Source organism: Fusarium subglutinans, assembly GCF_013396075.1.
Source record: "Fusarium subglutinans strain NRRL 66333 chromosome Unknown NRRL66333_c0000006, whole genome shotgun sequence".
NCBI lineage: Eukaryota > Fungi > Ascomycota > Sordariomycetes > Hypocreales > Nectriaceae > Fusarium > Fusarium subglutinans.
The window spans coordinates 14,797-42,625 of NW_023502069.1; the positions used below are offsets into that span (position 1 = coordinate 14,797).

At 50.2% G+C, this 27,829-nt stretch overlaps 6 protein-coding genes across 6 annotated transcripts; 1 reads left to right on the plus strand and 5 right to left on the minus strand.

Annotated features, from left to right (window-relative positions):
* Positions 1–1,903: 1,903 nt before the first annotated feature.
* Positions 1,904–4,441, plus strand: FSUBG_1254 (ZFR1 regulator of fumonisin biosynthesis; the record flags this gene model as incomplete). The annotated part of the gene is made up of 1 exon (XM_036677338.1): positions 1,904–4,441. One exon carries the CDS (start codon positions 1,904–1,906, stop codon positions 4,439–4,441), a length of 2,538 nt encoding a protein of 845 aa, XP_036543151.1.
* Positions 4,442–4,940: 499 nt separating this feature from the next.
* FSUBG_1255 (transcription factor) lies at positions 4,941–11,123 on the minus strand (the record flags this gene model as incomplete). Its single annotated transcript, XM_036677349.1, has 15 exons — positions 4,941–5,159; positions 5,229–5,404; positions 5,453–5,897; positions 6,064–6,164; positions 6,328–6,625; positions 6,677–7,411; positions 7,457–7,994; positions 8,440–8,479; positions 8,644–8,660; positions 8,717–8,913; positions 9,019–9,803; positions 9,945–10,270; positions 10,665–10,687; positions 10,876–10,925; positions 10,967–11,123. The coding sequence occupies 15 exons, from the start codon at positions 11,121–11,123 to the stop codon at positions 4,941–4,943; spliced, it is 4,107 nt and encodes a 1,368-aa protein (XP_036543152.1).
* A 2,111-nt stretch (positions 11,124–13,234) lies between these two features.
* On the minus strand, positions 13,235–17,452 carry FSUBG_1256 (xanthine dehydrogenase; the record flags this gene model as incomplete). The annotated part of the gene is made up of 3 exons (XM_036677358.1): positions 13,235–14,957; positions 15,017–17,215; positions 17,268–17,452. 3 exons carry the CDS (start codon positions 17,450–17,452, stop codon positions 13,235–13,237), a joined length of 4,107 nt encoding a protein of 1,368 aa, XP_036543153.1.
* A 931-nt stretch (positions 17,453–18,383) lies between these two features.
* FSUBG_1257 (aminotransferase) lies at positions 18,384–19,869 on the minus strand (the record flags this gene model as incomplete). The annotated part of the gene is made up of 5 exons (XM_036677369.1): positions 18,384–18,880; positions 18,931–19,146; positions 19,194–19,363; positions 19,413–19,745; positions 19,805–19,869. The coding sequence occupies 5 exons, from the start codon at positions 19,867–19,869 to the stop codon at positions 18,384–18,386; spliced, it is 1,281 nt and encodes a 426-aa protein (XP_036543154.1).
* A 908-nt stretch (positions 19,870–20,777) lies between these two features.
* FSUBG_1258 (kinase) lies at positions 20,778–21,742 on the minus strand (the record flags this gene model as incomplete). Its single annotated transcript, XM_036677380.1, has 2 exons — positions 20,778–21,458; positions 21,515–21,742. The coding sequence occupies 2 exons, from the start codon at positions 21,740–21,742 to the stop codon at positions 20,778–20,780; spliced, it is 909 nt and encodes a 302-aa protein (XP_036543155.1).
* A 1,053-nt stretch (positions 21,743–22,795) lies between these two features.
* FSUBG_1259 (regulator of deoxyribodipyrimidine photo-lyase PHR1) lies at positions 22,796–27,470 on the minus strand (the record flags this gene model as incomplete). Its single annotated transcript, XM_036677391.1, has 5 exons — positions 22,796–23,314; positions 23,370–23,922; positions 23,970–24,887; positions 24,945–27,025; positions 27,075–27,470. The coding sequence occupies 5 exons, from the start codon at positions 27,468–27,470 to the stop codon at positions 22,796–22,798; spliced, it is 4,467 nt and encodes a 1,488-aa protein (XP_036543156.1).
* Positions 27,471–27,829: the final 359 nt, after the last annotated feature.

Here is a 27,829-nt window from a genome sequence, read left to right on the forward strand (position 1 = left end):
CTATCCCTGGCCTCAAACTGTTTATCGGCTGCTGACGCCACATATCTGGCATGACAACCATGAATCAGGAGTTAGTGAGCCTTGCGCAGTCCAGTATGCACTGGTTGAGCTCCATAGCTCCACTAGTCAAGCAGTCTAGTAACCAGATACCGCTGAACCATGCCAGACCGCACAGACGACGTGTTTCAGTTCTGAGACTACACCCTGATGTGTGCAATCGCCTGCAAACATGTCACTATCTCGTAAGTAACTCGCTTTGATCGATACATACGAACTTCGGTTCTGCTGCATATTATTGCAATGTGTTATGCCCGGGGGATCTGGGGATAGATCTGGTTTATTATAGTGGTATCTTGTACATTAAAATCAAGTCAATGTGTCTGAGACTGGAAGTTGAGATTCGGCGAATTTTCTGGGCCTCATCTACGAACTTGACCGACCTTACTACAAGAAGACACGCCGATCTAGGCGCGGGGGTAGCACATGGCATCGCGGATAACACAAGGCAAAGATGACCGAATATCGACCGGCTTGTTTGTGCATAACGTCTTCCGGAAGTACCAAGCTTTTCTCAGCAGACCAGCGCCGAGAAAAGCTTGGTCCAGACGGGCATATCGGTCAGCACAGCGCTGGGAAATGGCTCACTCAGTCGTTGGTCACTGAACTTATAGTGCGCTTACAGAACCAACCAAGGTTTGAGGGCCTATATTTGTCCTCAAGTCATGCATAGCTGAGAGCAATTGGCGCACAGGGTCTTCTTGTTGATGATCAAGTCCAAGATCTCACTACGGACCCGAGTTCTGACATCCGAGGGTGGCATTGGGTTGGTACATGTTGGATCGATGGATATACTCCTAGGATCTAGGATTATGACTAGCAACATATTCCAGGATGCCCGTCTCCGCCCGAAACACATTAGCGGCCATGGCTGATCTCTCAACAGCCCTGCTCAGCCAACTCGTCAAGGGTCCGGCCACCCCTCCCCCCCAATCTACCATCGCCTGGCCCAGATAATATTTCCGCGCGGAGAGCCCCGGATCACGGACCAGCGCCACTAACACGGTGCTGCTCCTGCTGCTGCTGTTGTGCCCGCCCAGGTAGCTAGTGACAAGCAGCGATATACCTGCCTGCAGGCGCCTCTTCTTCCATACGGTACATTTCCTCTTTCTCTCAGCCTAGTCGCCGTGAGCCAAACCTAACGACGTCAGCTCCGGCCTCGTGGCCTCGCCTTTTCTTTTCTTCTTCGCAGGACCTTCCACAACGACAGATTGTCCCGGATCTCTAAGGCTGTGACTTCAACACACAGTCGACGCTCTTGTTGTTCTTGAAGTCACTCGTTCTAACTCGGCCAGTACTCCGAGCCGCAGATACTCTCACCTACCACTGGAACTTTGGACCCCAAATAGACATTCTAAGTCTAGAAGGAGTGCTATCAGGTACAACGGTAACCGCCTAGAGCTTTGCTTAGCCGTTCCTGGTCCAAGCATTGTGGTTTGGGAAACCCGCAATCTATCCCTAGTGTTAAACAAGGTGATGAGCCGAATAACCACTTCGGAGCAAAAAGGTCTTGGGTTGCACAGCTTCGCGACACTCAAGATATCCATTTCGCAGAGACGAATTCACACTGTTGATTGCGGACTAGGACACTGGCGGCAAAGACTACTGAAGGCTCCGTTGCAGGGTTAATTGACAAACAAACGGCATATCCTAGCTTCTTCTTTCCGAGCAAAGCGAGAAACGGGAGTTTGCCCACTTTGTACTTGACGACCTGCAGCTTTCGTTCAACAGAGTTACCTTTATGCTCGTTGACCGACGCCCCCCTAACGTTCATCCCGTTGGGGGACCTTTTGAGGCTTCCTCGACAGATCCTAGTAGAGGCTGGGCACCGAGAGGGCACCCAGCTATGTCAACACCGCAGAACGTTTATGCTCGCTCGCCCAATCTCTCAAACAGATCCTACGACTCGTCTTCAGTCTCATCTGCAACTTCCCCCAAATCTTTGTCCCAGTTTGCGCCAGGGGCCATGAGTACCAACCCACGCTTGAATGTTCCGGCAACGCCCCAACCTATTGGCATTCCCCCTCTACCTCCAGTCACTCAGGGCTTTCAACCGTACGGCCCAATGACCACATCATCTTCTCTTGGACACGATTCACTCGCTTCGAATGAATCTGTAGCCAGCACTCCGGGACCATCATCCGCCCACTTAACAGGACCAGGTGGCCAGGGACAGAAGAGAGCATACCGACAGCGAAGGAAGGACCCCAGTTGCGATGCTTGTCGAGAAAGAAAGGTGAAATGTGACGCAACCGAGACGACAAGTTGCTCGGAGTGCTCAAGTCGAAATGTCAAATGTCAATTCACCAAGGAGACGAACCGGCGTATGTCGTCTATCAAACAGGTGCAGGACTTGGAGAAGCAAATGGAACGAGTGAAAAGGGAGAACAGTGGACTGCGCCGTATGCTTCAGGATCGAGAAGGGCCCATGGACCTCGATGCCGAAGGAGGTGACGAGAACAGCTCTAGCTTACCAGCCATTGGATCCGAACCGAAGCGACGAAAGAGACCGGCACCGGTTCCAGAGCTAGCGAGAGCGAGGGCCAATGTACGCGATTTTTCGAGAGGTATCTGGAAACTCCCAGCCCAGTATCGTGAACGAGCCCCTATATTCTTCGACCCCCCGAGACCAGAGTTACCTGCTAGGCATGTGGTAGACCAACTGCTGCATGCCTATTGCAACTCGTCCCACTCCATGTTTCCGATCATACACATGCCATCGTTCCGATCTACCATCAACGACCTCTACAACAGCAATGCGTCGAACAGAATGTCCCCAACTTGGCTTTCTATGTTCTTCGCGGTCCTGGCAACTGGCAGTCTCTTCAGCCCAACATCAAGCTCCCAGCCAAACTCCTTTTACGAACCTGCCGAATATCTTGAGATGGCCAACGAGATGATTGACCCATGGACAAACGACTTTACTCTGGAACATGCGCGGGCACTAACGTTAGTAACTCTCTGCCTGAACGAGATGAACCTGAAGTCGGCGGCCTGGGGATGGTTGGGTAGGGCTGTCCGTGTTTCTCAAGATCTCGGCATGCACGTTGAATCGGGACCATGGCCAGTGATTGAAGGAGAGATGCGACGCAGGACCTGGTGGATGATATATATACTGGACAGGACCTTGGCTACTGAGCTGAGCCGACCCGTTATGATCGACGATGATGACTGCGACGTGTCATTGCCAGCCGGAGTTGACGATCAGTTTATCCACGAAGGAGGCATGTTGGTGCCCACGGGAGCAGAACCTTTGACTCACTCTCTACTAGCCGTTATCCATGTTGTACGGTCGTATTCGTCGCTTCTTACAGCGCTGACACCCCAGTCGATGTCATCAGTTCATCTTTCAACCCTAGACACCCATCTGAAGAAATGCCTGAACACCTTTCCGCCAGCATGCGACCCTTCGAGCAGCGTGCCCCTTGCACCTGGCTTTCTTGCTCCGTTGGCATACCTATTTCACGCTCGTCTTCTCCTGCATCGGCATCATCTCGATCCAGTGTACCCCCTCGAGGCTCGGATGGCTTCTCTCGAAAGCTGCACTCACATTGCTCTCGAAACCGTGTCTCTGCTCCATCGATTAAACGGAAGCCTCTTGGCCGACAGTGCAACCACCTTGTTGACCACTCACATATTTCGTTGTGCCCTGTTTCTTCTCCTTACAGGCTACATAGACCGTGCAGTGACGGCCGTGAGAGCACTGGCTTCCATCGATCGACAAAGGGATATAACAATCGCATGCGGTCGTTACCTGTCGTTTTTTGTATCCGCCTTGGCAGCCAAGAGAGTTGAGTGTACAAACTACCTAGCAAGGAGTGCCCCGCCACACTTTGGTTCTTCAAGGCCATCGATAGACCAAGCAGCTCTTCTACAAATGCTGTCACGGGACGAGGATTTGATTGTATACGTTTCTGCTGATCTTCAGGCATCAACTGATGCCTCGTGGCTTTGGGCAGGCCTAGAGCGAGAAATCCATTTGCACCAGTCCCCGTCGCCGTTTCAGTATCCCACATCGGCCACCAGAAACGAGTTATTCAGCCCTGAGGCTCGTACGGGATTGGATGAAGTCGACAACAAAGATTGGGGTGGATGGGCAAGGCTCGAGACGGCCATTCGTGGTCTGGATGGTGTGCCAGCCACGACTCCGACCCCCTCGAGTGCAACTTGGACACTACCTCCGCCCATCAAGAGCGAGACGCCTGGCCCAGCGGTGGAACTCCCAAGGCTAGGCGATGTATCGCGTTTCGGGTCTGAGATACCCAAGTTGGGCGAGGGAGGTACAGCGGTGAGCCCCGTGGCAGGAGGCAACAGGACACCGAGTGGAAGCGCAACCGCCGCAACTACGAGCAAAGAGCGGTTGAGTATCGCCAACATTATATAAAGAGTTTGGCGGGGAATTATGAAAGCGATTTTAATGTTTATTTTATGAGCCTTATCTTCCTTGTCTAGTGCTGGAAGATGGCTCACCTGCAAAAGTTGAAGGAACAAGGCGCATATAAACAGCGTTTTGGTGCATTTTGTTTTGACATGGCGTCCTGATATTGTTTTGCGTATAGCTGCTTCCAGGTAGTATAGTATAGTACGCACTGCTTGGGGAGAATCTGTACGAAGATACCACGCGCTGCATGAGATGAGTATAGGATTTTGCATAGCACGGAGGCGCACCCGGCGTTGTTGGGACATGACCCATAGAGCTGTATATCTTCTGCAACGGTTATAATGGATACACGAATTTACCGTTTGTGTGGTAGCACAAGATGTGCGAGACAAGTTTCAGCTTGGATATCCCATCAAGACCGTTTCATTTATATTCCGGTACCAATTTGAAGAGAAAAGTGCGTCAACATCGGTGTGAATCAAGAATACGTCGATGTCGGAACTCAGCTAGGTGCCCCTTTACTCAAGCCCAGTTTGACAACTCTCTCACGCAGCACATCCCGTATATCGCCATTATCATCCATATATTCAGTCAGGTCAAGGGCCTTCATAGCCCATTGCTGACATAGATCCTTGTCACCTCTCGCCAAGATATCAATCGCATGATTAAATGTTGTTGCGATGATCCAGTCCAAGTCCTCTGCAGGGAAAGGCTTCCGCATCTGGGATAAATGTTAGCCCTCCCTGAAAATGAACCCCACCAAGAATCTATAGTGATGAGAACCACTTACTTGGCTTCCTTCGCGTGCTATTTGGACTGCTTGTTCCACAACCTGGAAAGCAAGGTTGTCATCCAGGGGTAGGATAGCTTGGAACATGCATCGCATGTACTTCGCGAGTTGCTGATTGTCAAATTGCTCTAGTGAGAATATCTCATTGATTATAAGCCGCATGGTTCCGTATACGACTACTGGAATTAGTCTTCCGTGCGCCGCCAGAAACCATTAACACATACCGCTTCCTGAAGCTTCACTCCGTAACAAGCAGTCCCCTATTGCCTTATACATCATCTCATTTTTGCATATTCGAGCCTTCCTAATGATCTGGCCAAGATCGTCCCAACTCTTTAAGCACACGGCACTCTCAAAGTCAAAGACAAAAAGCGTTGACAGCTTGGCCAGGAGGTCGGGATATATCTGAGACTTGGGATCGTTTCGGAATTGAGCGTCAAAAAGGGTGTCGAATTCTGAAATGTGCCGTCTTGTTTCAAGGTACTGCTGCAGCTGTTCATCTACCTTGTCCCCAGTACGAGCCTGGGAGATAAGTGCCGCGGCGACGACAAAGTGACAACGGACGGACATAAGTCGTAGATCAGTATCATCCTCCGAAGGGAGATCGGATGAGTAACAATCCACAAATGCGAGACACGCACGGAAAATGCGGATTAGATGCCACATCCCCTAGACATGACACTTTGTCACACCGATGTTGTATGCGTTCTTTCGAAACCAGTGCAGTTCCGATACTGTGAAGACTTTGCAACCTTGTTCATCCCTTGGTTCCAATTTGGCGTGCTCACCAGCTGTGCGTGTTAGAATACAGTCCACCTTTCGACAGAGAGCTTACCCCTTTCAAAAATTCGGCAAGTTTCTTCCGCAAGTTCAGGACTTGGGTCTCCTTCGCTACCCTCTTGCGACTCAAGCGAATGTAAAAGCCTGATCGTACACCTTAGAATCGATGGCAGATTGATAGTCAAAGAGCCTTCAGCATCAAAGGTTTCGGCGACCGCCTTCAAAGCTTCCAAGGTCATCAGCTTATCGCCGACATGCTGTGCATCTCTTATACATGCGTATAGTATATCTCGACACTGAGATTTCTCAGCAAATTTACCTAGGAACTCGACACATTGACGACCCAAGTCATGGTCCCAGTTCAGAAGAGAAACCCGGAACATGAGGTATCTGGTGAGCGGCTCATCCTGTATGCTTCTAGGCATTGAGTGAAATGCAGAAAGTGCAGCCTCTGCATCACTACAAGAAGTAGCGCACAGCACCAGCCTTCTGCTGAACTTGCCCTGACACGCCTCGCCACTATTCGCAAAGATAGAGTGGAGCGCAGCCTGGCACCAAAGCTGGGATTCCTTGTACTGCTTTTTGGAATAAGTAGTATCGAGCTTCTTCCAGATGAGCTTCCCTTGTCAGTTACGTGCATGAAAGAGTGTTGGAGTAGTTAAACTGACAGAAAGTGCAGCAGTCGAGGCCTCAAGATCACACTGACCAGCTTCTTGAACGAGCTGATCCAGGGTCTGGTTTAAATCTGTTACGCTCACAGACGCATCTGCTTCCATCGTGCCCATCCAAACTCGCCGGACAATGGCTTTGCCTATCCAGTCAATGTTACGGGAAGGCATGAGTTTTCTGAGCAATAACTCATCCATGAGACCTATGGCCAAACGTGGACCTCGCATCCGCAGTTCGCTGATACCATGTAGAAGAAAGCCAAGCCCAGCGTCCGATAGATCGAGCGACCGTATCATACGGCGCAAGATACTCGCACATGCATCGGCATTGAAGACTTCGCTTGGAGATCGTTGAAGAATCTCGAGCCTCCAATGTAGTACTACAGGCTTGTCCCCGATCTCTGATTCAACATGCGACACTATATCCTCAGCTTCCTGTAGTCCGTCTTGCGACCCTGTGGCGAGCAGTGCCTGTATAAGTTCGTGGTGGATGGATATTCGAAGTTCCAGCCCTTCTGTTGAAAGTCTCTCTAGCGCTTGGTCATTTATGAGGTCAAGTGCCCGCCGGAGCCACTTTAAAGCCATTTCATTATCGCCTCTCGACAAGAGGTCGCCCCCAATTCCGTGAAACGTGTCAGCCAAATGTTCAGCAGAAGTTGGATCGAGATTGTGTAAGAGGTCATCTGCTTTGGCGTACATGTGCTCCGCAACGTCGAGACGGCCCTGTTTCCACGACTTAACCGGTCAGCAAGTCGTCAGAGATGCTGTTCCACGACTCACCAAAGCACATCGCATGGTCAAATATTCAGCCTCCATCTTTTGTACGTGCGCCCTATCTTCAGTGGTCAAATTGTCGATCTTTTTCAGTCGGTCGATGTAGTCCGCAGCTTTGGCCATACTCAGAAGCGCCCCGTCCAAGTCCGATGATTCGACACAAACTCGCGCCAACGTGAGTGACAAGCCCATCATGTATATCATTTCTTCCAGATTATCCCTCCTTTTACCACGTCGATGCTCCCGTGCGAGAGCATGGGCGAGGAAGGCCAGAACCCGAGTACGAACCAGCAGTTGAGTCCTAGAAGCGGACTGCAGGAGGCTGTCCCTCTTTCTCCTTTCTTTGATACATTCGTTCCATAGCTTTCTTCCGATGTCCTTTAGATTCCTGGAAACTTCTAACGGAGGAGCAATGCGGCTCTCCGCAAGAAGATTGGCTGTGGTTATGTGATGGTTCAGGTCGGAAAGGAGAACATCGGTTGAGCTCGAGTCACATGAGGTGGGCAACTTGGAATAGAGATCTGACGCGAATTCTGTCCCGATACTGCGAGTTAGTAAGGTCTGCCACATCAATTCACTGTTCAATCCTTGCCTATGATTTCCTCGAGCCTTTTGGTGTGGTTAATAGTAGATACTTCAGCTGACGCCATGACAGGCTTGAAAAGGGGGAAAGCAGCCGCCTTGTAGTAGAAGCCGTATATTTGGAGAATAACGTGACTATCAGGTATATGAAAGAAGAAGGTAAGGAATACCTCGACCCATAGGTAAGATCCTCCTGCATTTAGAACCGAGTCATGTGAGTCTGTTGCGGAACGGTTGAGAGCAGGAGCAATGAAAGTGCTCCTTCCATCTGCCCCAAGCCGAAAACCAGGCTCAAAAGGTCAAGAACCCCAGGACCCGGAAGAAAATCATCACCAAGGGACTTCTCAAACGCAAGATAATATTCAAACTGTCATCTCCTGTCTAACGTAATGCAATTGATTACATACGCTCCGAATCCTTGTATCCAGGCGCCGTTCCCAATTCCGACTATTTTCTTTTTCTTACTAATACTTGAGGCCTTATAGCACTCTTTTGCAAGTGTGGCAACTCATGCTGTGCTTCTTCTCACGAAGCATCATATATTTACAGCATATACATGTATCAATACATCCATGATTATTGTGCTGGTGGGTCATGCGGCAAGAAATTACCAACAATCAGAGCTGGCCTATTCGAATTAGTCAGTATAGCAAGGCAGATGGAGCCCGAGTGGCTAATACGTACAGTTTGTGCTCATCTCTTCTGATCATGAACGAGAAACAACATTTCACAACTGGATGCGTTGACCCAGGGGTTGGATTCTTCAGGGAGCAGGCCGTCAAGAGGGTCTCATGCGCTGGGTCGAAGGCAATCGTGCCAAACTCTTCCCAGTATCGCACCACTGATTCTTCTGTGAGGATTTCGTGCAACGCGATTTTGCCCTAGAGTAAGCGAACGTTAGCAATCCATTTGCCAAACCCCCTGTGCTTTGGCTGGCACCAAACTACTGTCACGAGGAGGTGTAGGCCAAGCAAAGCAAGACTTACATCTCTGAGCTGAGCTACTGACACGCCAATCAACTCTGCCATCTCCTTGTTGCCCCTGAAGATTTCACCGGTTCTTCGCCAGCAGCACGCGGGCACTGCCATGCTTGCAAACACCCGGTCATAGTCCATGAGCTGTTTCTCAAACCACATCTCAACGTACACAAGTTCTATATCCGTCAAAGCATGTGCCTTTTCTCGAAAAGCGGGCCGGAAGCGGGCGATGGTCCTCAGAATCTTTTCCCTTGACGCTGTTGTGATGTGCGAATTGAGATATGCACCCAAGCGAGAATAACCATTGATGTAATTGAACGGCTTTAAAAGTCCAGCGTCGTACTTGGCCTTGAGCACACGCGCCATTCGCTCCTCTGGCGTGTCGTTGCCTGATGGGTCGGCAGCTTGTAGATAGTATTCGCGAGCCTTGTCGGCGGGCACAACGCTTCCCGGTCGTGGAATGTTCTTGCCCTCAACATTCGGAGGGGGTGGCAGCATTGATCCCTCTGTCATGTTTGACATGGTGTTTGAACCACCGGCTCCCATAGAGGTGTTGGTGTTATTTCCAAACCTGGGTAGCATCTCCGACTGGCTCTGGCTCGACCGCTTGAATGCCGGGCTCTGTTGTTCCTCTGGCGGCACACTACCGTCATCGAGTAGACTCGTATGGAGGAAGTCGTTGAGAAGATTGAACTCGTGAGTGACTTCTGAGGCAATCATGTAGTTGGGGTGATAGCTGTGCATATCATGAAAATGGTTCTGAGCTGTCATCCACGCATCTTGGAAACCCGCAACTAGTGGCGTGTCAGCGATCTCAGATCAGGAACAGATTTCTGGGCAGCCCCAACCTCAGCCCACCCGTCTCCGCTCGTGATTAAAAATCGAAACAAGGGACATGCCCCTCTCAGTGCAGGACAAAGGGACACAAAACGTACATTGATTCGCGTTACTGTTACCGTTGTTCAACGCATTGCCCTGCAGGCCCGAGACCTGGCTGGGTTGCACAATGGACAGTGGGCTTCCTTGACCCAGCACTCCCCCAAAGGATTTGGAACCTCGCTGCCTTGTCGTGTCAAACGCTGGGGGAGGTGGGCCCATGGTACTAGAAATCGAGCTACGAGCCATATCGGACTGTGCGTCTGATTCATCAACTACAGAGGGCGCCTGTATGCTCTGGGTGCTCTGAACACTCTTTGCCTTCTTGGAATCGGCATCACGAGGCTCATCGTGACAGAGATGTCCAATATTCCGTTTAATGCATCTGGTACATGGTCTCTCCTATTCATGGCGTCAGTGACTTGGTTTTGATGGTGTAGAAAGCAAGCCCCTCCCCTGAATAGCTGAACACAACAGCTGCAGCTCAGGTATCCCAGCATGTTATCAAGGTAAGAAGCAGGGGTCATCTAGGATAGTACTTACAAGATCGCAAGTCATATGCTGGACACAGGTAGAAACAGATTGTCAGCTGCAGTTCTATCAAAGCTCACATATGCAAAGTGATGGGTAAACTAGACGAGATTTGTCTCATGGGAGCCATGTCCGTCGCACAACACTTCAGCTCAACAAATGAACTGGCTGCTTAGAACGCCTAAAGCTGCTCGAGGTCCAGACAGAACCAATGCGAACGCGCGTCGTTGAACTTGGGGTTGACTTACAGATCGTCGGCAATATACACAAGCTATAATGAAACGCCGCAGCGATGTCAGCCCAGTGTTCTTCTTGGTTATGATAGATGGATGAATTCATGCGCCATGCTGAACCTCGCCCCTGGAATTGGAGTTGACAAGTCGATGGCTTGGCTAGTTGATTGGTCATGATTCAAGATTCTTTTGATTGCAACTATCCAGTATCATGACCTTGACTCACAACCCCAGCGCGAACCCCCATGAGCACATGCGCAACACCACATCTAGAACCTGTGCAAGGGAAAACAGCGTCGTTAGTTAGAAAAGCGTACCGTGGTTGACTTTGCGTCTCTTTTTTGTAGGGGCCTTATGATTGCCAGAAGCAGTGGCATTCGAGCTCTTGTCGCGATTCACAGCCTTGCCATCGTCGCCTTTGGCAGGCTCCTGCTTAGCGCTCTTGCCCATGGTAGCGGCACTCCGGTCGGTCATTGTGTCTTATGCTCCCATTGGATCTCTTGGTTACGCAAGGCGGCGTCAGGTTCGTAGATCATTTGCGGCTCGCTGCAGCAAACTTGTATGGGTCTACAGCTCAGCCGAAGCGACACGATCCATTCGCACGTTGTCGGCGGCTAGTTGTTGCGATTGCGATTGCTATTTCTGCAGGTCCTGTGCGCGGGTGTAGGTTTGTCGACTTGTAGCTTTTGTCTGAGAGAGTCGTGCGCGCGTGAACTGGTCCCGTGGAGGGGAAGGGGAGGAGGAAAGTGGCTGCGCAAGTGGTGTGAGCCGAAACGGTCGAAAGGATGAGATTTTGAAGGGCACAAGTGAGTGCAACGAGATGCAGGAGATGAATTGATAGCTCAGCAGCCGAGGCTGGCCCAGGAGAGGTAAAACAATGGACACCAGAAGCTTGTAGCCGTCCAAGTCGAAAAAGAAGACGAAAAGACTTACGAGGACCTGGACGGTGAAGTTTGAGCCAGGCGTAGGCGTAGGTAGGCTCAGGCTTAGGCTTAGACCTGGGGCCGAAATAGGCTGGGCTTGCTTGGTTGACCACCCAGTGACTTGACTGAGGATTGTGGGGGCGCCTAGAAGCAGAAGCAGCGCACAGCTCACGAGCGAAGTGGGCCTTGGATCAGCCAGTTTACGTTGAATATCGTCAAGAGCGTGGAAGAGGATCAATAATTATTAAGAGTAATCCGTATTTGACATTGGTTTGATTTCTGTTAGTCAAGAATTGTAGATGAGAGAATGGGACTTCTCCTCATTTTAGAGACTGAAGAAAACGGACCAGAGCTAAAAGTCAACTGCACCTCCCTCACCCATTGACCCAGGCAGTGCAGTACCTAGGAAGGACTTGCTTCCTGCTAGGGGCTGGACCTACCTACCTCTTGGAATAGCGGGGTTTAGGGAAGGTGCCAGTGGTCCACCCGGTCTCGGTGAACGAGCGGCCGGGGCGGGTCCGGGGGAGTCTCCATACCGCCGGAGCACAGTCCAGAACTATTCCCAAAAGCCTCAAACCTGCAGAAATATAGACATACACAAGTTAGTACATTAATCATACTGCTCGATTCATGAGCTTCCAATGTCGAACTACCTGGCTTCCAATTTGAAAACTTCCAACTGCCGGCAACCGAGGCAACAGTAGTCAGCCGAAAGGCCTTGCAGAGTTAATGTCCTTACGCTATAGTGTTGCAAGACAAGACGGAAACTGTCCTTTATGCATTTCCCTCACTTTCTGGGGTGCATGCTTCTGAACCTAGGCCACTATATACAAGGCATATAACTGCCTAGATGGGAGATATACGTCCATGTAAACAAGACAGACAGGCCTCCAATTCAGCTCCAATATCCTCACATCTGCTGACCCCAGCCCCCAATTTCAGTTTTAAGTACAATCCTGATCTTTCGAACAATCAGACTATTTCACTCCCTTCAAATCACTAAAAGCAGACCGTGCACAAATCGGGGGCCATAAGCCTTTTCTGACATGATCTTCTAGAAAAGGAACTGGTACGATACGCCATGGCATCATCCATCCACTGCTAGCTGACCTTGACCTTCGGTGAGAGAGAATAGCGCTAAATAAACTCACAACAGGCTGAAACACTTGTTCAAATCAAGTAATAGCTCGTCTGGGGCGTCTTTACGCGTTGTTATTCCTTCACTGCAACTCTGTGATGTTAATGTCACTTCTCATTTTGTTCTATATTAATTGCCGCATAGCATCTTTCCTCGTTTATCTATATCGCTGATGTCATATTGTGATCTCGCCGTTGAAGTATACAGGTAGTTCGTTGCTCTCGTTCCGAATGTCGGCGATTCACGGCTGGCTTCAGTTCGGTGGTTGACGACTTTGGGAGATTAAAGAGGATTTTGACCAATAGGATTTGATCCATATTCTGTTGGTAACTTCGTTTTTACGCACGTACATCACCAAGGACAAAGATTCTGCCATAGGTACTCCGTATATACAACATGATATTTCATATTACTCGTAAAGTGTGCCTGACCATGTCAACCTTAACTCCAGTAGTAACAGGTATCCAAGCACCAAAATCCTTGCTAGACCTCATAGTTGCCCCCTTCAAAGGTTATGTATCAGACTAGATCGCAACAAAGAAACTCCTCTCTCCCTCCTTGGGCAAAACTCTTGCCTTGCGCATAATCTCATCCTCACACGCCAATCGGATCCTCTCAGGTGTCGCTGGACTCTCGAGCCGCAGAAGCCCCTCACAAGAGTCATCGCCGATCGTAGCCTTTACTCCGGATTGTGCGCGCGCTGCCTTGAGTGCATCTCGAATAGCGAAGAAGACCGAGCTTCCCATGAAGAATGGCGGTTCACCCACACCACGGCTACGTTGAATGGTACGTAGCTCTTTCCATTCCACGTCTTTGAGAAGTGACACGTTGAAAGTCTGAGGAATATCTCGGAACCCAGGAATCTTGTAGGCGCCAGGACCTCGGGTGAAGAGATGTCCAGCCATGGGACCGTTGCGCAGCCACAAAGACTCTTCCATCGTGAAGAGACCAAGACCTTGCATGAACGCACCCTGAATTTGACCATAGTCGATCGCTGGGTTGATAGACTGCCCTACATCCATTTTGATGTCTGCGCGTATGCAGGTCCATGTTCCAGTCAGTAGATCAAGCTCAACTTCAGCTGCGGCAACTCCCTGAGTGAAGTAGAAGAACATCTTGCCCTTGTTGGTATTCCAGTCGTATCCAATTTCTGGCGTCTTGTAGAAGCCTTGGGCAGAAAGATTGACACGGTCGAAGTAAGCAGCATGGGCAAGATCCTTCATGGTCGCCTCAGGGCCCAGCTTCTTGCGGTAAGGTGCCAGTCGCTCGTTCAGCTGTTCGCATGCGTTGAAAATGGCGTATCCGTTCAGATCTGACGAGGCTGAAGCAGCTGTTGCAGAGGCGTTGGCCACCGTATTGGTGGAAGTCTCAGAGATGAAGACATTGTCCAATGGAACACCCAGTGCTTGTGCTGCAATCTGGGTGAGCTTGGTATACAAGCCTTGTCCCATCTCAGTACCACCGTGGGCCACCAACACAGAGCCATCGTGATAGATGTGCACCAAAGCGCCAGCCTGATTCAGAAATAGAGCGGTGAACGAAATACCAAACTTGGTCGGGATCAATGCCAGACCTCTCTTCCGCCACTTGTTCGTTTGGTTGAAATCGGTAATGGCATGTCGGCGTGCTTCGTACATCGCCTCTTCCTGCACCTGCTTGTACATCAGGGGAACATGCCAATCTCCAAGACCTTGACCAAAATGAGTCTGGCCATCCTTCTCGTACAGGTTGATCTGGCGCAGCGTTTCGACGGGCATTCCCAATCGGTCAGCCACCTCCTCCATGTACGACTCTGCGATAAACATGCCCTGAGGTCCACCAAATCCTCGGAACGCAGTGTTGGACATCGTGTTTGTCTTGCACAAGCGTCCTCGAATGTACACGTTGGGGATATCGTAGCAGCCATCGATATGGGTCATTGCTCGCTCGCACACGGCTGCGCTGAGGTCGAATGTCCAACCTGCGTTGTTGAAGACATCACAATCCAAAGCTTGAATCTTACCGTCCTTGTTCACTCCGACCTTGTATCTGCCAAGGAAAGGATGGCGCTGTCCGCTTGTAACCATGTCTTCCTCTCGCGACAGCATGTATCGAACTGGTCTCTTGGTCTTCTTTGCCGCAAGCGCCAGGATGGAGCTCAGAATCACTGATCGTGACTCCTTTCCTCCGAAACCGCCACCCAGTCGTTTGACACGAACGACAACCTTGTTCGACTGTACATCGCAAACCCGCGAAGCGAATACTTGTCTGAAACAAGGGTTAGTATCTAGTGTTGGCAGAACAGAAAGAACAAGAACAAGACTTACGTTTCGTTGGCGTTCTGAGTACTGGCAAAGATCTCCATCTCTCCATCCTCAGGCTTGGGGACAACCAAGCAAGCATTGGTCTCAAGGTAGAAATGTTCTTGACCACCCATTCTTACTGTTCCAGTGAACACGTGGTCACACTCCTTGAAAGCCTTCTCCGTATCTCCCTTCTTGATTTCTCTGTAAAAGTTATGGTAGCTGTCGGCTGCAATGGCATCCTCAATCGAGAGCACAGATGGCAAATCTTCATATTCAATCTTGACCGCTCGAGCAGCCTCCTGAGCTCGCAGAGGAGAAGTCGCCAGGACCAAGGCAATCGGCTGACCAACGGTCAGAACCTCGCCCTCAGCGAAAAAGACCTCATCAAAGTGAGGAGCACCGAACTTGTTGGCATCAGGGTTTGGCATATCATCCTTATCAACAACATCAACTACCCCCGGGATATCCAAAGCAGCCGAGTAGTCGATCGAGACGATCTTGGCGTGTGCTCGTTTCGAAAGGACATAGCAGGCGTGAAGCTCGTTCTTCATGGCAGGAATATCGTCGGTGTATTGCGCCTCGCCTGTTGTTTGCTTGAGGGCAGCCAAATGGGGGTTAGATTTGCCAGTTACTTCCTTCTTATAAGCCACCGCAGCATCTTCATCGACTGCTCCACTAGACAAGTCTCGTTCAATCTCGTCAATAGCCTCCTTGTCGACCTGCTCGGAGCTTCCATCGAGGATTGTCAGAACGTCATGATAAAATCGGTAGAAGAACCCAAAGGCCAAAGACTTTCGGTAAGACGCCATGCCACCCGGAACACTGAACTGCAAGTCAAAGTCGCGCCCAAGAGCGTTCATGGTTCCCTCCAAAGTCTCCAAGTCGGCAAATCGTCTTCCAACAAGGTATTCCATTGCTGTTTTGGCAGCAGCCGTCATGGCAGCCATGCCACCATAAATGAGGGCTGCTTCCTGAACGATGCCTTCATCATCCAAGCGAACCCGCAGAGCTCCAGTGACAATAGCGATATCATCATCCTTTCTCTTGGCTTGCTTGTACGCCCTGAAAAATTCGCCCTTGCTTTGAGTGACTGGAATTCGTATCGACGCAATGATAGCATCCTGGGCGAGTGCTGTCTTTCGATAACCTGTGAAGAATTGCGAAACAGGGATCTCTGTCTCCTTGGTGGACGACTTGGCCACTAACACAGCATTCGCAGCCCAGAAGACGGGGTTGAGATCTGAGATTGGTGACGCGGTGACCAGGTTACCCGCAGGAGTACCAACGTTTCGAATTTGTCGACCAGCGAAAAACTTGAGCTGCTTGAGCATCGCCTCAAATACCTGTGCTCGTTCCCGCCCGTAATGAGGGATGGCATGCTCGCAGATACTCTCAAGGTCAGTCAGGATAACATTGCCACCGATCTCAAGATGGTCCTCCTTGAAAGTGTACTGCCGTAACTCCGCAATGTCGCCAACATAAACTGACACAGGGTACTCCAAAGCCTTGAACTTAGTTTCGATCTGTGTTTCTGTGCTTCCGCCGATAATCTTGGCCTGAGGATGAGCACTCTTGATCTGCAGGAGTTGTTCAACGGTGACAGGGCGATACCATCTCCGTCTCTTATTTCCGAATGCTAGAGGCCGTAACTCGTGTCTCTTGAGGGCAGGGGGGAAGATAAGCTCTGTGTCTGGGTTGTACTCAATGAAACCTGGGGGCGTGAACCTTTTGATTGGTGCATCGTCGAGGTTTGCTTTGTCCATACAGCAACCTCCACTGGGTGGACCGTTACCATTCTCCATGCAACATCCAGTGCCCCCTGCTTTCTTGAACTTCATACCCGGCTTATCAACGCTGAAGGTTTGAGCCGCATCTAGGATAGAACGGTAGCCAGTACATCGACACAAGTTGCCATCAAACGCCTCCTCAACATCATCTTTGGAGGGCGAGTCGTTATTTCGTAGTAAAGCATACAAGCTCATCACAATACCAGGAGTGCAGAAGCCACATTGGCTGCCATTAGACTTGGCAATGCGCTCCTGAGTTGGGTGAGGCTTCTGGGAGCTGCCGATACCTTCAACGGTAACGACATGTTTACCGTCTAAACTGACGAGAGGAGCTAGACATGCGTTGACGCTGGCATGGTAGATCTTGTTGGTTGTTGGGTTATACTGGCTGACCACGATTGTGCAAGCTCCACAACCACCTTCGCCACAGCCACTATCATCGTCAGAGCCACGGCAGACGGGTTTGGGGGCTGCTAAGTGCTTACAGTTTTGTCCCTGTGAGACCGATTCCTCGCAGATATTCCAAGACTGTGACCTCCGGATCTATGTCGTCCAGAACGACTTTGGTTCCGTTAAGATAGAATCGAAGGGTATCATCGAATTTAGAGGTTAGGGTTGCCAAGGGCTCAGGGTTGGACTCCCTTGTGGGAGATACAGCGCTGGGCGCCATGATATCGATGAATAAGAGGAATGGGTATCTCGAATGGTTGTTGGGAAGAGAAGAAGAGTCCAAGAGTCGAAAGGGAAAGGGTAGAAAAGACAACGGGGCCTTTGTGGCTCTTATCAACAAACGAACCGAGGCGTTGTACAGTTGCTGTAGAAGGGATAGTACTAGGTAAGTTAGAGGGTTCAGGTTCACGAGGCGTGGCCGGCAACGGTTAGATAGCGGGTTCAAGTTGAGAATGTTCCCTGCGTCATATTGACAAAAACAATTGGACCTTGTGCAACGGCACCTTCCTCTTCCTAACGAGATACCTGTGATAGCCAAACAGAGAACGAATGAGAGGACGGATTGTTTCTGTTTAGGACGTGTCAAGGTTAACTCATCGCCACTGATAAGACCAAGATTTGCACCCCCGCTCACAGCTACAGCAGCCACTCAGTGCTTGTTCCCTCTGCTGCTTGTGCGGGGAAGAGAGCCTCTACCCCACGATGTAGCTCGCTAACGGCCGGCTCCGCGGCCACGATAGGCCAGTTCCACGATCGGGATCCTCCACTTTGACATCGGAGTTCAGAGACAAGACTGTAGATATTCTACGTATAGCGGTGAACTGTGTATATGGCAGCTGTAGAATAAACCTATGGAAATACTGTAGTTTTGTAGTCTTTTCTTGGACTCAAAGACATAGTAAATTAGTAGATAGCTGGCTACCTTACCTAGGTAGGTAGATAAGATAAAAGTGCTTGGGCTAACCGGAGGACCCCTCACACCCTGGTTGACTGACTATCACTAACTCACGACATACAATGGAGCACTGACATGGGAACCACCTTTAACTCAAGATTTACAAAACAATCATGAGATCTACAAAACCCGTCTAATCTAGCCAAGCTCCGACTCTTTAACTTTCTTTCTCTCTTTCCTTCTAACCCGCTCTACCTTATTCTTGAATGTACTTCTTCAACCCCCTTAGCCTCTCCTTAGCTTGCTCCAAGACATCATCATTCTTACACACAGCAAATCGGATGTAATCCTCCGCCAAGTGCGCATTGTTCGGAGTATAAAACTCTGTAGGAGGAATAGCCGCAACACCAATCTCCTGGATGAGGAACCACGCCAGCTTGAAATCTCGAGGCCGGCTTGCGACGTGCGGAGGAAAGGGGTAATCCTCCGGTAGTTTGACCTTGGCCATGTTGACGAGCAGGAAGTAGCCGCCCTCGGGGTATGTCACGGGTAGGTTGAGTTCCTCAAATACCTCGTTGAGGCGGTCGACCTTGGCCTTCATCTCCTTGATGGTCTCATCCCAGAAACCATTCTTGTCGGCTTGCTCGAAACCAATGGCTGCGGCTTCTTGAAAGGGGGCGGGTGTCGAGAAGCAGATACGGGTATGAGCGGCAGTGACGTGCTGGATCAGCTCTGGGGGGCCAATCAACCAACCTGAAGAATATCAGTAAAGTGCCATGGTCTGTTACAAACTCTAGACATACCAACACGCCAGCCAGTGGCATAAAAGTTCTTTCCAGCAGATCCAACCGTAAGAGTGAGCTTCTCCACCTCAGGAGAAAGGTTGGCAATTCGCGTAAACGGTACGTAGAAAAGACGGTCATAAACCTCATCTGAGAGAATAATAACCTGGTGCTTGACAGCCAGATCGGCAATCTTTTGCAATTCGTCCTTGTGGAAGACCTTGCCTACAGGGTTGTCTACAAGGGGTCAGCGCTGATATAAGCGGGAAGCCCGAGATACTCACGGGGAGTGTTGATGACAATCATCTTGGTGCGGGGTGTGAAGGCCTTCTCGAGCTCGTCAAAGTCAATTGTCCAGTCTGCGGCAGAAGAGTTCTTTGTAGCTCCTGTTTCAGGAGGATGAAGGGGAACATAGACGACCTTGCCGCCGGGCATTTGGATGTTGCTAATGTATCTACACTAATGTTAGCTCAGTATTTAATACACAAGGTAAGGGCACTCACTGATCAAAGAATGGCTCAAACACAATAACCTCATCACCAGGCTCGATAAAACCCATGAACGCACTCAGCATACCCTCATTGGCACCAGTGGTGACGATGATATCAGTCTCAGGGTCCAACTGACGACTCCACAACGGTGAATACGCATCCGCAAGGGCCTTCCTCAACCGCGGTCGTCCCTTAGCAGGCGCATACTGATTGCACTCAACACGATCCAAAGCCTCCTTGGCAGCGTTGAGGATGAAGTCGGGAGGGTTGTAACCAAAGAAACCCTGACCCAAATTCACAATAGGCTGGATTGGTGAAGACGCAGCGGCCTCATTGATCATGGACCTATTTCGGCCGAGTTAGTTATCGTTGCTTCTAGCAGGCAGGACATGTAGGAAACCTACCAAACATCCTTCTTCTGGCCTTGGACTCGAGCCGCGGGCTTGAGCTTTTGAGTCTGGCTACTCATGACGCTGACACTGCTTGAGAATGGTCTTGATGAGTGAAGAGGGATAATACTTCGGAGTGTAGTCCGGAGCACGGGTGAGGAGGGGCAGCTCGGGCTTAATATGGAGCGCAACATCAACAGCGACAAAAGGGTCCTTTTCTGGTATTAGTCAGATCCTTCGATAACTGTAGCAGAAATCCTCACGTATAATTCTCCCACTGATAGGAATCCCGCCTTGACGATTGGATCAATAGCAGTCTTTCTCTCCACAAGTAGCTTGTCTTCTCAACGGTTGCGACATCGCCGTAACCGGGAGCGATAAGTGATGACTAATAATTTTTGCGGGGGTTGAATTCTCCTACGAATCGCGCCATTAGCTCCAATGATGAGCACTGAAATTGGTTTATTGGGATTGGCTCGATAACTCGATGCAAGGGTTGGGTCCGGCACTTGATGCCGTAGAGAGCACTGGCTTTGTTCCGACGATAAGCTCTTCTATTCCTCGCTGTCTGCCCTGATACTCTTTCAGAAGCGAGACCGGAGCTTTCTATTATCAGTCGGAAAAGTACTGTACGACCAGGGACTCCATCGAGATATCCGCGACAAAGGTCGACTTACATACGGTTCATAGTTCTGATGCTGATAATACTTCATGAGAAACTGGAAACATCCTCAGCCAGCAACTCATCGCTGTCACAAACACTCCATGCAAATCAGTTGCTTTTAGTACCAATGACTTTATTGAGTTGAGATATCACCAAGTGCGAAAACACACTGCTATACAAGTCTTATCACGCACTACTCCGTAGCTACATTCGCTGTTCTCTGTCCTTATTCAATCTCTGTCATGTCGCTCCAACGTTTCCCATCAATGAACACTTGATTCAACTCGGCGACAGATAACCCCTCAAAAGACAAGACATCATTCTCTACCAAAACACCAAAGGCTGGAAGCCCTCAGGGGACTTCAGCTCCTCGACAAAATTAGGGCGAGCCTCAAGACGCTCACTTATGAGCTTCACCAGCTGGGAAGCGGTGATCCGCCGGTGGTGTTCCCACTCCAGTAGGCGCAGTAGGATCTTTAGACGGCCATCATCAGGATTGAGCTTGTGCAGCTCCCGTGCATGATTAAAGCACTTTCTTGGGTACAATTTTTCCTGCTTGACAAGGCAACGAGGCCACTGGGCCATCATCCCGAGAAGTGAAATCCCGAGCGCCCAGATATCGTCGCTCTTGCCATGGTTTCTGCCATACTTTTCCATATAGGGCGACCAGTATGAGCGCGTTCCGTATGGTCGTTGGCGGGGGTCAATCTGCTCGACCTTCATGACTTCAGCACAGTCACCGAGGACAACATCAATTGGGGACCAGGATCGGATCAAAATATTCCGCGGCTTGATATCCGTGTGAAAGAGTCCCTTGCCATGGAGATACTCCACGGCCCGTCCGACCTGGAGCATCACCTGCAAGGTCTCTTCACCCCTGAGGCCTCTGGAATTGTCATGAATCTTGTCTTGAAGGCTACCCCCGGCACAGAGCTCCATAATGAGGACGTTAGCGTCTGGGTTGTGCTTGTCTTCACAGTATTCGATGAACTTGACAATATGGGGCTACATAAATATATGGTCAGTCATGATATTCAACTCTGCAGTGTGTAATGACTCACATGGTTCAGTCTAGTCAAGTTTCTGGCTTCCTCTCGTAGGTGATCGGCATACTGAGGAGCGACCTTGCCGGCGAATAGGCCTCCGGTTTTGACGTTGAGTACCTTGTAAACGCTGGCACCTGCACCTTGACCTATTCGAGTTCCTCGACGATAGGAGCAAGTAGGGAACTCGTTCTGGGGGACGAGGGCTGCTCGAACATCCTCGTCGGTCCAAGCGGTGATGCTCATGGTGAATGATGTTGTTGTATTTCACACGAGTCTTGATAGTTTTGAGGGTTGTAAAGGTTAGAAGGTTATGGCGAAGAAAGCAAAGGGAAACATGTTGGCAAGGCCATGGCGAAGAAAGTAATGTATAAATTCTCGGATCGCAATGTAGTGTAACCGCTGCCAGTGGTTGTGCGGCACAGAATTGAGAGGACAGTGTCAACTGTTCATTGCCTGACACTGCAAGAACAACCAATAGATCTTGTTTATGTCTCGAGAACTTCCATTGGAACATGAAGTAAGTAACTTCACTTGATGTTTGAACTGTATGATTGAGTCTTGGCGCATGTTCAGGCGATACGTATCAGTGTCAGAAATCTAAGATACCTAGATCTTGCTGCAGAGCAATATCTTAAGTGACTACCCGACGGGATGCAACAAAACTTAGGACCTCTCTTCTAAGTGACAAAAAGCCTTAGGTCAACTTAGCATAACTTAAGTAGTATAGATTTTGAGGCCAAGTGTTATTTCAGTGGTATTATTCCTTAACTTGTGTTCTTCATACTGCGCTGTCTTGCGACCCGATCAAATCTATGATCTCGTGGATTGAGGCCACTTGTTCTTAGATCATAAGGTTTAAGGTAGCAGCTGTATGACCTTGAGACTTTTTATTAAGGTTGCTGTGTTTTTTTTCTTTGGCGTAGTGTATGATGCCTCGCATTGCGTGGTGTTGGATATAAATGCTTTATTTCGTTATATCACTGGCGCCTTTTGCTTTACTTCGCGTATTACTACATTGGCGTTTTGACTTCCGAATCATGCAAAGTCCGTTGACTTTCTGGCGTCTTTGAGGGCGCCGGTCGTGCATCTTATACTACATAAACACACTTCCCTTCGTCATGCGTCTTAATATGATCATCATATCCGTATCACTCCATGCCCCTCAACTCCCATTTGCCTGATGCGTACCATAAACACTGAAATCCATAAACGCCATCCCATGGTTCCAAAGGCAGTTGCTAAAATTGAAGAGGGTATTCGGATACATAGTCTACAGCTGCTTGTGTCGGTGGCAGCTCAGACTGCGTCGTCGCGGCGGGCTATTGTACGTATGCTCGCCATAAGTCGGTCCATGAATTCCATGGAATCACCTCCAGGAACATCTGCAAAATCTTGTTGTCCGGAAGAGGTGCCCGTCGCTGGCGCAGTTGTATCTGTTGCGTGTACCAAGTCTGAATCCGTAGATGTCAACTTGCTATCCTGGAGAGGTGAAGCACCATGCTGTTGTATTGGAGCTGAGGCTGAGGCTGAACCTTGCGCAGAGATCTGAGCAACGCCCGGCAATCGCGGAATTGGAACGGGGGTCTTGGAAACCTTGGTCCCAAGTTTTTGACTGTTCATAGGCTGCCCATTCGATAATGTCTGCTGAGGTGCCCGAATCGATTTTGCAACTTTGGGCGTAGAAGGTGAGACTTTGCTCTCGGCTTGTTGCAAGATTGGCTTCCCGGTGGCAACGGGAGCAGGGATCTTGGACGTAGGCGCCATCGAAGCCAGAAAGTTTGCTGGCAACGGTACTGGCGACTCTTTCGGGGGTATCTGGATGGGCTGTTCAGCCGACCCTTCATTCCTATTGAGACTTCCAGGTACTTACCTTGTATTCCTTGAAAATCGTCCCAATCTTAGGTTTACTACTCTGGTTAGGGGGCTGAGTGGTCTGTGGGGGCCTCTGCTGAGGCTTTTCTTCAGCGTATTGCGGAGGCTTCTGTGGAGGCCTCTGTTGGGGCTTTGGGGTCGATTTTTGCGGCTGCGCTTGGGGCTGCACCTGGGGCTGTATGGGTGCCTGTACTTGTGCTTGTGTAGGTGCATGCATAGGGGGCAAATACTGTTGTTTTATGGCAGGCCGAGGAAACTGGCTGAAGCTAGGGGTGCCAGTTCCTGGAGAAGGCGCAGGCACTTGCTTCAAGTTCGGTAGTTGACTGATCCGAGGCTGGCTCCCAGGAGACGCACGGTAGCCATGCCCCGGAGCATGGTGGTGCAGAGGCTGGTAGGCGCCGAAGTTCTGATTACTCTGGAATCTATTATCCTTAATTGTACCCTTGAGATATGCATCCTTGTTGGCCATGATGTGAGCCCTGAAGTTGCCCTCGTATCCGTTGGTGAAGCCCCCCCAAGGAGAATATGGTGTCCGGTATTTAGTCGAGTCCCTATAGAGGTTAGCAAAGGACCGATGTTATGGGTCGATACTACGTACCTGTTGTGGTTGACCTGGAAAAAGGGATACTTTTGGAATATAGATACATCGGCCTGCGATGCCTGGTGGTGGTTTACAGGTGCCGAAGCCTGATGCGGTTGCGGATAGGGATGGGCTACTTGAGGATGACTAGGGGTGGGTGCAGGAAGGGCAGGGGTATATCTTCCTTGCCACTGGTTCTGCTGATAATGTGGCAATGTGTTCACAGGACTCTGTACCCCGGGTGTGTTTCCGGGAGGTGTATAGGCGGGCGATTGCCTAACCTCAAACCTTTGCGCAGAGTAGGCGGGAGTGGTTTGTTGTCCTGCAGGTATAGGACGTGCGTACGGATAACGATAGTTCCCGGGCTGTTGCTGAACTGGAACGGGCGAAGGAGCAGCTGGTGTAAATCTTTGAGTGGTGAAGTTGCCCATCGCAGGGTAGTTGTTAGGAGCAGGGGTTCGTGGCTTGTACATGTATGGCTTATCAAGTCGAGCTGCAGGATAAGGGACGGCGGGCTGGTAGGCTTGTCGGGGAGGATATCCTGGAACCGGCCTTGGTGGTTTGACGGGTTTGGGAACTGTCGATAGGAAATTACCCCTGTGATTATGACGTGGGATGCGAGGATCTTCGGTGAACTGGGCGCGGGCTTCTGTCGATTTCTTAGGCAAGTAATACCAAATTTGGTCTGGTTTACAGAAATCGATCTTGACTTGTTCTTTGTTTGCGACAGGGTGGCTGTTGAATTCGGCCCAAGTATAGCCTTCAACGAACGGATCGTCCTTTTGGGGATTGTCGTCATGAAGCCGTTTTGTTTTGAGCTTCTCCTTGGCCTTCTGGGACGCGGGCATCGGAATGGCCTTTGCCGATGCCTTTGGTAGGCGATAATCGGCTGGATCGGGTACCAGTAGCCATTTCCATTCGACTTCGAGGCGGTCACTACAAGCGGTTAGTTTGGATTTGACGCGATTGAGTTTCGGATGGACTCTAGCATACCCGTTTGGCAAGATGTCAATGAGCAACGTTTGCTCATCGTGTCGGTTTTCAACCACAACACCAGCAAAGATGTCTCCCTTGAAGTATTGCAACTGGCAGGTCTCGCCAGGCTGAAGGTTTGAAGCTGCCGTCCGAACTCGTGAGTCAGTCTCCAACACATTTCCATCAAGCTTCTTATCTCGCTTCGTCCGATGGTACCGACAACTGAACTCAAAGGCTTGCTCCTTGTATTCTGTGCCATCTTCGCTGAAGACTGGGATTTCTTCTTCTTCAACGAACACACCAGCTGCGGCCGCGCATGTCGCATGATATGCCCGGGCGCATCTCTTTTGGGAACATTGGAAGCAAGCGCCCTGTTTGGAGCGGCAATAGAGACACTTGAGTTCGAATCGATCTTTATGGATTTTAGACACGTTGGCGACTGTCTCCTGTCCATCGATAGTTTCGGTATACGTCTCTGGTAGATAGTGCGCGCAAAGTCGATGAGCTTTTCGACCATCATCGGTGGGCAATAGATCGGCCGATGGAGTATCGTTAGGGCAGAGGCAGCAGGGTGGTTCGGCTTTCGATTTGAGACGAAGTCTGATCTTCTTGACCTTGCCTCCCTTCTCGCCAGGTACACGCTTTCGCTTGCGGCCAGCCAGTCTGAACTTGACACCAGAGCCAGAGGGCGGTGTTGGCATACCACCTTGTTCATCTTCGTCATCTTCCTCCTCGTCCTCAGTTTCTTCATATTCTGTTTCTTCTCCGCGTAATTTGCGTTCGATGTCGTAGACATTAATCCAGACACTGTCTTGCGCTTCGGCACACTCGCACTTTTTGGCGATTTTGCCTATGTCTAGCCAAGAGTCGAGTGCGAAATTGACAGCTTCAGCACAGTTGTAGCCCAGATTGTAACCAGAATGATATCCATATGGATAGGTCACGACGAACTCTCCAGGATAAGATACGCATTTGTTGACAGTGATGTTGTAGTGCGATTTCAAATGCTGAGGCGAGATGAGGAAACCTTTGTGACGGAGAAACTGGTCACAGGCCTTAGCATCTGTTGGCCAGATGTTTTTCATCGCCGCTTCGAACCGCCTGGCATCGGCTTGGGAGATACTGTACCACTGCTTGGGAGCACCAAAGTGAAGATAGTTAATACTGTAAAGATCAACATCTTCAAGATGCCAAGCAAAAGTTGCTTTCCACATGCCAAGGTAGAGATAAGCTGTGTTGACTCCTGGAACCTTTTCACCCAACACATCCAAAAGATTAGGCAGCTTGTTCAAATTCCACTGTTCGGTCGATTCATCGAAAAGCGTACCCATCAAATCAGCGCCGTAGAGGGGAGGTGCGTAGGTAAGGGTCTTCCAGTAAGCCCTCTCAAGTTCCTCACAGCGCTCGGGGGTATACTCGGATATGTCCATCTTATAATCCCAGTCTTTAAAAGCAGCTTCGTCGATCATAGCGGATCCCTCTCGGCGACTGTATTTGCGACGGGCCGAGACTGTTTGTGTTTTGGTTCTTGCCTGTCGGTGGCCACCCATGCGACCAACAGTAGGTTCATAATCCTCCTCAACTTCTTCACCAGGGTCCTTCTCTACTGACTCGACAGGTTTCTCCTCAGTCTCAGCAACCTCCGGCTTGGGTGAGACCGGAGTCATAGGCCGGTCTTCATTATCATCCGCCTGTTCTTGCTTGAGCCGCTTCCCTCTGCCTCCTCGCTTGGCAGGTCGCCCCCTACCTCTCTTCTTAGGGGTCGAAGGATCGGAAGGTTTAGCCACCGTCGCGGTCGCAGCTCGAGTTCGTGCTTTAGGTTTCTCAGCATTGGCGCGTCGCTCACCACGTCTGGCCGGGGGCTGATGTTCGCTCTGGTCGCATAGCTGGCGCCACTGGGGCAGATTATAGGATCGTCCGTGAAGGATGTTGACTTGGCGATAGGTTCCATTGGATCCCATAATATCTTGCTTGATCGGCTCTCGAACTTTAACCTGCTTCACAAGGCCGTCGAGTTTGGGAAGGGCGTCTTTCCATTCTTGCGGGGGGATGACTTTAATGATGCCGGATTTCATTCCATAGCTATCGACGGCTTCCATCTGGAGGATATATTAGCGACGGACACGAGGGAACTTGTGGTCGACGTACGAAGCGTTTGAAGTCCTTGAACTGGTCCATGGTGGGTTTAAAGATAGGAACGGCACCAGACCAGGAATCTGGCAGGACCTCTCCAATGTCAACGTCTGCGTCAGCATCTTCCTTCTTATCGTCGATGTTGACATTGTCGCTAGAAGTAACGGGCTGCGGTGGATCGCTCAAGATGGGTTCATCTTCAAGATCGCTCAACTCAGAATCTGAGCCATCAGACTTCGCCGTGTTGTTGCTATCGGGAGGCGAATGCAGAAAAGTAGCGCCAGGTTGAGCGGTCGTGGGGTTTTTGGTGTTGGTATCGACAGGCGCAGTCGCAACGACCGTATCTGGAGAATTTGGTGTAGCAGCGACAGCAATGCCAGCGTCGATCGACGTGGAGGTCGACTCCGACATGGTGGGCGATCACGTCGCAATCAGCGATGCTGCCATTGAGGGAGGGAATTCTAAATTTCGGGTCCGTTTCTCGCTGCGGCGTAGTACAGACGGTTGAAAATATCGATGCGGTGAAAAGGATTAATTACTCTGTCAAGATACTTTTGCGCTGGAAGTGTTGAGTAGGACGGACGAAAAGGGCGTGAGTGCAGAACTTGGAAAGTGGTACAGTGGGTGAGAACCTGAGTCGGAGTGGCAGGGTAGGTACAGTTTACTGAAGTTGGTGGTCAGAAGGGCAGGTGATGCGGATAGAATTGTTAGCGGGCGAATGAAAAGGCTCGCTTGGAAGTATCTTCTGAGCTTATCCTCGGTAGGCGATA